The sequence below is a fragment of the Python bivittatus genome, unplaced genomic scaffold, assembly GCF_059951505.1.
Source record: "Python bivittatus isolate LINGU-HERP-01145 unplaced genomic scaffold, Pbiv_v1 ctg000080_np1212, whole genome shotgun sequence".
Classification (NCBI taxonomy): Eukaryota; Metazoa; Chordata; class Lepidosauria; order Squamata; family Pythonidae; genus Python; species Python bivittatus.
Window position 1 is genome coordinate 89,844,108 of NW_028277035.1, and position 8,038 is coordinate 89,852,145.

Below are 8,038 nucleotides of genomic sequence, written 5' to 3' on the forward strand. Positions count from 1 at the left end.
ACTATTTTATCCTACTTTGTCTTCTTACTCTATCTTGCCTTACTACACTGATCTATTTTATCTCGCTGTAGTCTATTTTACCTTATTTTACTGTACCTCACTTTATTTCATTTTATTGTATCTTACTCTGGCTGAGGCCTATGCATTGATATGGTCAATTGACTAATCAATAAAGTATATATATATAATAATAGCAGTGTTACCCTCCATCTATTTCTGGCCGGGAAGTGCCCTTCCAAAGTTAGGCCAAGTTCGCACGATTTGTCATTTTTGCTTTCTATAAAAGTTTACAGAACTCTTCGGAAGGCACGAAGTACAAGACTGGTGTTTTTCTCTGCAGCTTGCCTGATTCTCTTTAATGGATTCAGGTGGAGGGGCTTGGAGAATATTCACTGATGCCAGCTTTCCCCAGAATAAAAAAGATGCTTCACCCATCTTCCTGCTACCGATCCCATCTTGTCAGAGCTCTCAGGCCGTGAAACTTGGTGAAAGCTGGCATTTGACACAGCTCGGCACCCAGAGGAACTGCCCGGTCACATTTTGATATAGAACACTGCAGTGATGACCCACGTCACCCCTTTAACATTCTTCTTCACCTTTTTCAAGCCCTTCCCTGATACGTAGATTTGGACTGCAGTGAATGATAAACCACAACTCAACATAGCCTACCGGTCCAGCGGGCTGCACTGAAGCCTGCCGTGTGTTCCTCCAGCACACAAGTGAATTCAGCTGCTGAATTTCTGCCTGCTGTATTGAGGGACACCGCTTTGGGGCTTTTCATTCTAGAAAGGAGGTGGATGAGAGGGGACATGATTGAGGTGTACAAAACTACACATGGTGTGGATAAAGCAGACAAGGTGAAGCTATTTTCTCCTTCCCAAAACACTAGCAGCAGAGGTCACCCAATGAAATTGAATGTTGGAGGAATCAGGACAGAGAAAAGGAAATCTTTTTTTTACACAGCACATGATAAAATGTTGGAATTTGCTACCATGAGATGTTGATGCTGGCTTGACGGGTTTCAAAAAAGGGCTGGACCAATTTATAGACTTCAAGGCTATTCGTCTTGATGGCAGTGAGACTGCTTCTGAAAGCCATGGGTGGGGAGACCAGTGGGCTTCCTTGGGCAGTTTGGCTGGCCACTGTGAGAACAGACTGCTGGACTACATGGGCCAGGGGTCCAATCCAACAGGGCCCTGCTTATGTTCTTATGTTCTCTGCCAGAAAAAATGAATGGCAGTTCTGGGGGAGAGTTGAGTGCAAAGTGCAAGCATTAATTATTTACCTGATGAATTAAAACCAAACAATTATTTTGCTGCAGCCTTTCCCACTCGAGGGTTCTCCATAAAATACGCTATTCAGCCATGGCTGGGGATGACAGGATTTGTAGTGCAAATATACTTAGGAAGCCAGTTTGGTGCAATGGTGAAGGAACTGGACTAGAGACTGTAAGTCAGCTGGGGGACTTTGGGCCAGTCTCTCGCTCTTGGCCCAACCCATCTCACAGGGCTGTGGGGAAATAGGAGGTGGAAACAATATGTACTCCAGTTTGAGTTGTACAAATAAAGGCCTGACTGACTGACTGACTGCCATCAAGTTGTTTTCATCTCCTAGCGACCATACAGATAGACCTTCTCCATGACAATGTGTCCCTAACCTGATCTTCCAGCAGTGCCCCTATCACCATTGTAACTGAATCCACCTGGCTGCTGGTTGCCCTCTTCTTTTCTTTCCTTCGACCTTTCCCAGCATGAGAACTTTTTCCAAAGGGCAAGGTCTTTGCATAATGTGTCCAGAGAAAGCTAATTTGAGCCTGGTCATTTGTGGCTGAAGTGAGAACTCTGAGTTGATTTGTTCTATCATTCATTGGTTTGTTTTCTTGGCTGTCCATGGTTGTCTTCTCCAACATCAAAAGGCGGGATATAAATCTAATAATAAATAAATAACCAGAAGGGTGATTCACAGAGGACCAAAATTCTCCATCCAATTCAGCCAGTTACTGAAGAATGTAGCTTTCCCTTATCTTTGCTCCCAGCAAAGACAAGAAGGGAAATGGCTTCTCTGTGTCGAGTTCAGCTCCTCAGGACTACACAGACACATCCGCTTAGTTTTTCTTGGCAATGATACAGAATGGCTTCCCGCTGCCTTCTTCTCACTTCCCAGCCCAGCCTGCACCCCTGGCCCTCTCTCATCCAAGCATGGAGCTGCCTCCGCAGAGACTTAAACTCTCTTTGGAACTCTACAACTTGTGTTGCTTTTCGTGGTGACAATATTTGTGCGTGTGACTTTCCAGTTGAACTTACAGCCCTGAGTTTTCCTGGCTATCTCTCATCTGGCTGGAAATGGGGGTCCTATTTAATTGTCATCCTGGATGATGACGACGACGACGACGATGATAAGAAGAAGAAGAAGAATGTATTGATTGGCCATGAGTTTAATAGCTACAGGCTCTATTTAATCTTTGCATGCCATGTCTTGGCTACCTGAAGACATGACACTGGAGAAAGAAAAGAAAACGCTGACAACATGCAGAAATTTTCTTTCCAACAGCACGCACAACAAATCCAACAGTTTTTAAAAAGTAACGGGGATAACTCTTCCTTGCACAGAGCGCGCCCCAAAATGTGGTGGTGGCTCCTTTAAGAATAGCTTCCAGTTTCCAGTTCGCTTCCGGTTGCGCCTGAAGTCAGTATTTCCGTGGCCTTGCCCCTTCCCTAGGACCGACGCTTTCAGTACGCATGCGCAGCCCGGGAAGTTCTTTCTTTTTTTTTTCTTCCCGTCCCCAGTTTCGCGCTTTGATCCACGCGGAATTTCTGCTTCTGGGGCGCGCAGCGGAGAATATGGTGAGCGCGCGGTGTTCGCCGCGTGGTTCTGTGCGGGGGAATAGCGTTTTCTGTCGCGGGTGGGCCCGGGGTGTTTCCTCGTTTAATTTGTAGATGCCTGGGTGGGTCACCCGTTGCACGCGGGAGAAATCGCGTGTGAATCCGATTTTGCAGCCCGGTAAACTTGTGTTAGGCATAGTTGGCTGGGATCACAACAACAGAGGCTCGTGGCGCCAGATCCTGAATAAGGACGCGTACAAAGTAGCTGCAGGTGGTCAAATCGCCAAAGACTTGTTTTTCCCTGAGGCCGTAAAAACGAACGTGTTTATTAGAATATAAGCTCTTAAAAAGGACCTACTTTTTTAAGATGCAGGTCAGGTTGTGTATGCGTACAGGTTGTGTATCCTGCATGCATATGCAGCACGTGGGTGTACATACGTAGACAGACGGGCATTAAAAAGTTAAAAAGAATCTAATCCTGTCGTTCACTGATCCAAACCAGGAGCGTAGTCAAATGGGAACCGGTCGCCGGCTGCAGAGGGAAGGGTGTCCTTCTGCTACAGAAACTGATGTCACAATCCGCTGTTTCTCAACTTCGGCCACCTTAAGATGTGTAGACTTCAGCTCCCAGAATTCCCCAGCCAGCGTGGGAGTCCACGTCCACATGTCTTAAAGTTGCTGAAGTGGAGAAGCCCTGCCAAAATGCATAACAAGTTGAAGGGCTACTAACTGTTAATGTGTTGTGTGTTGTATGGTTTTTAATGAGGGTTTGTACATATCTGGGCGCATACGCAGTTTCTGCACAGCACTGCTATAGTATTTCTTGGACTTCCTAGTAGTGTAAGACTACACTCTACTTTCTTTCGTGTAATAAAAAGTGTGTGTCTGTAGATACGTTTTGCGTCCAAGTGCAGAATGGCTCTTAGAGCTTGTTTTATGTTCATTTTTTCCTTGCCCTCAGCTCTTCTACTCCTTCTTCAAATCCCTCGTAGGGAAGGACGTAGTAGTCGAATTGAAGAATGACTTGAGGTATGTTTTTATTAACAGCTGAATCTTGGTTTATGACTCTAGCCTTCCAGTTTCTAGCTGCTTTCTTCTTAATAAACCCACCTTTTTTAGCTTTCTTACCATCTTTATTTAATTCACAAAATTCTGTTGTGTTTTTAAAGAATCGTCGTCACCTTGACTCTGAATTGTCTTTCCTCTTTTTTTCCAGCATATGTGGGACCCTACACTCTGTAGATCAGGTATGAATGAACTCTAGCCTTTTTTCAACCCTTCTAAAGAATGTATTTGTTTTACCTTTTGCATTCTGCGTGAGTGGGTCTGCATTGCTTGTGTCCTTCAAAGCACTGCAGGTAGTCCTCGTTTAGCGACCACAATTGGGACTGGCAACTTGGTCATTAAGTGAAGCGGTTGCTAAGTGAAACTGACTGTGCTTATGATCTTACTTCCGCTGTCCTTTGCTTTACAGACCGAAGGTCGTAAATGCAAGGATTGGTAATAAAGTTACTTTTTCATCACCGTTGTAATTCCAAATGGTCACTAAACAAGGCAATTGCTAAACAAGGACTACCTGTACTTTGGTATCCCTACATCTGAAATATTTCTATACCTCTGCTATACATACAGTCATCCTTAAGTGTACTTTATTTTGTATTCTGTCTTTTTCTTTGAAGTAGCTTAGGGCAGCAATGAGCATGAAACTGAGCAAACTCAGGGAGGCAGTGAAGGACAGGAAGGCCTGGCGCAATATGGTTCATGGGGTCACGAAGAGTCGGACACGACTTAACGACTGAACAACAACAGGGCAGCAAACATACTTGTTCTATCCCCACCTGCATTAAAAAGAGATCAATAATATGCTGTAAAACTAGGTGGTGGCCAGAATTCCTTCTCACAAGCCACTGAAAAAGTGGCTTCTCCCATGCCTCTCAGAATGCTAGATGAGAAGGGGCTGAGGGCATCGCTGGGAACAACATATTCTACAGTGAAGAAGGGTTGGGGGAGAACACAGAACAGACACCCTGGTTTCAGGGACACACTTTTCTCATCTTTTGCAATGGTGGGACCACAAGCAGACCCTCCCTAGATGTCCAGACAGGATGGGCAGAATTTTACTGAGTAAGGCTGTCGTTCCCCAGATTCATCCGGATATTATTCCTGAAAAGAAGAGGTGTTTAGGACAGCTGAATTTGCCCGAATGCAACACTTTCACTGTGACATCACAGAGGCAGCTGTTTAATGAATTGGATCGGTTCCCTTAAAGGACCTGCCTTGCAGAGCTAGTGAAAGATAAAAGTCCTAAATCTTGATAATCCCATAATTTGACTTCTTTCTCCCTTTGAGATAATTCATTTCTGGGCTGCATTATAGACTCTGTTCTTTACTCACATCTTCCTTGCTACTCCCATTTAGCGTAGCAGCCATTTTATCAGGTCTGACCAGTTATTTTATACTCCTGCATGTTATTAGAGGATTCGAGCTGCCTTTAGTTGAAGTCTGCAAAATAGTTAGAAAAATGTCATTCCCAGGTGTGTGCATCAAATTCATAAAGCTGTGGCCTGCCAGAGCTGTTCATTTTTTAGAATTTACAACAGAAGTGTAAAAAAAAAAAAAAATTCTGTCTCTTCCAGAAAGATGGAAGAGAGATGTCCAGGAATCAAAATGGGTTTGCAAATCACTTCCATGTTGTTGCCAATGCCAACCTTTTGATTTAGACTTGGCCCCCTCTCAGAAGTAGTAACTTTATTTAACTTGGTTATGGAAAAACTCTATGAGATTGTTGAAAGATATATTTGAACCCCATTGAGGTGAAAAGCTAATGAGGGTTTTGGATAGGTAGCCTTGAATCTCCTGAAGATACATCTCAGGATACACAAAATACTTTGTGTGTTTGCTGAACTGACTTTTCCTTCTTCCCTGATTCCACAGTACCTGAATATTAAGCTCACAGACATTAGCGTGACGGACCCAGAAAAATATCCTCATATGGTGAGTGCTCATCTAATGGCCGTGGCAGGATTTCAAAAGGATGGATAAATGCTAAGATGACGATGTTTATTTGCTGTTCATTTTAACCAAGGAGGCCCTGTAACATAGATATTACTTTTGAATGTCTCTATAATGGTGGCTTTTCTTGATCTATTTTAATTATCCTGTTTTTAACTTTATAATCAGCAATTTTGAGTGTCAGATTAAAGGGGCAGGATATAAACTCCATGACCACTGCATGAATATTGGTGCAGGAGCAAATTTGAGGTACCTTATTGAAATCGAGTAGTCCCACCTCATTAGCTGTCCCAGCTTATTTGTTGATTTTTTTTTTTATTTAGTCAGCTTACACGACCACCCGTCTTATAGACGTGACCCTTGGCGGCTAACAACACATTAAAATCAACATAACATACCAAATCTACAATGGTCACTGAGAACAAAGTCAGTAACCACTCAGCAGAGCAGTAACATCTCCCGGGGCCTCTAACCTCCTGACCCCCACGCCCTGGAGATGTAGTTTCTTAATGGTGTGGTATTTTAATGGTTTCCTTGACAGTGGCGGACAAAATTAGAAATAATTTAACCCAGGAAACAAATGGTGGAGACGCTAAGCGCCTATCCAATACTGTACCAAAATGCAGCAGTGCTAAAATAATTCTTGCTTATTTTAGCTGAATTATACCCGGCTGTCTGAACAGCCTGAGTTTCTCCAGTCCAGTTTAGACACGGATCCTTACACTGCCGTCCAATGCTCTTCTCCGTTTCTCTCCAGTTGTCGGTCAAGAATTGCTTCATTCGTGGCTCTGTTGTCCGCTACGTCCAGCTTCCAGCAGACGAGGTGGACACCCAACTCCTGCAGGATGCTGCTCGCAAGGAAGCCCTTCAGCAGAAACAGTGATGGATTCTCCTTTTTTTTTACTCTCCATGCGTGACTTGATCTTCCCCCAGAAACAGCTACAGGACGGTGGAAGGTCACGTTATCTTTTTCTCTGGGACGCACCAGCGAAGTTAGTTTTGTAAATGTAGCCATCCAAAGTATGTTCCTTGGATACAGATAATGGTTGCACGTGCTAATGTTTGTGTTTGTTTCTTTGCCCCTTCTGGATGCAGCAACCATAAAGGTTAAAAACGTTCACCCCAACCTCCTCCATCTCCCAACGTTGCTGGTGATGAAGCTTATGTTGCCTGGTGGGCACTAAGCTGAAGAAATCTTAGATCTCCCCTTTCCCATTTGTTCATGCTCACCTGTGAAAAAAATGCTATCGTTGGACAATAGCGGCTCTTTTTACCTTCAGGTCGACAGCCGGTAGTAAAATTCTTCCCTTGCTGTCTTTAGCATTCAGTGATACCAGTATGACATTGTGGAGTGGTAGGAAAGTCCATTTTTGGTCGAGGATTAATACTCCACTTAACCATGAAAACATTACTTCTGTAACTTGTGTGCCCTATGAAGTGGGCTAAGTTTGACCTTCTTAATTTATTACCAGCCCTTTCCAGTTTCCTTCTGTCTGATGCAGCACAGCTAATGCTGGTGAGATTTTTTTCACGTTGGTATATTCCCTATTTATAGGATTTGAAAGACTGCTTTTCTTGGAATTTTAGCAGGCGTAGAAAGGACCTGCAAGCTCCTGAGTATAGAGGATGTCAATTTTACTTTACTTTTACTTACTTACTAAAGTAAGTTACCTACAGAATATAATACCATTCAGTGTCAACCCAAGCTTTCTTCATTGTGATACAAAATGGCAGATGGTTTTTTTCTCTGGCCACTAGAAAGAGCTGCGGGTTCAGTCCTACTGTTTGAGTTTTAACATTTCACTGGTTTTGTTGTTGCAAAGATCAAAAGAACCCATTTGTATTTCTGGTTATCCTTATGTTTTATGGGATATGTACATCTTTTTTCTTTAGGAAGAGTTTTTGAAAGTGTAATGATTTGTTAAATAGAAACTGGGCAATTAAAAGTTGGATTTGAAAGACGGAAGTAGTTGTGGGCTACTATGTTATATATTTTTAAAAAACAAACTGTATATGAACATAGTACCTCTGAGTGCACGCAACAGCATGCTGGCTTGTGAGGTACTCTAGATTAGAGCTCCTAGCTTGTGTAGAATAGCATGGGCATGTTTGGGGTAAAACTGGCTTTAGCTGCTCTTGTGATATACTGGCCAAAATATATCATAACTAACTAGCAATATTCTTAACATTAGCAGAGAATGTTA

The 8,038-nt window shown here is 43.2% G+C and overlaps 1 protein-coding gene across 1 annotated transcript; it reads left to right on the forward strand.

Moving 5' to 3' along the window:
• Window positions 1–2,698: 2,698 nt before the first annotated feature.
• On the forward strand, window positions 2,699–7,796 carry LSM2 (LSM2 homolog, U6 small nuclear RNA and mRNA degradation associated). The gene is made up of 5 exons (XM_007432747.3): window positions 2,699–2,843; window positions 3,784–3,851; window positions 4,039–4,069; window positions 5,757–5,816; window positions 6,592–7,796. Exons 1-5 carry the CDS (start codon window positions 2,739–2,741, stop codon window positions 6,715–6,717), a joined length of 390 nt encoding a protein of 129 aa, XP_007432809.1. The 5' UTR covers window positions 2,699–2,738; the 3' UTR covers window positions 6,718–7,796.
• The last annotated feature ends 242 nt before the right edge of the window (window positions 7,797–8,038 follow it).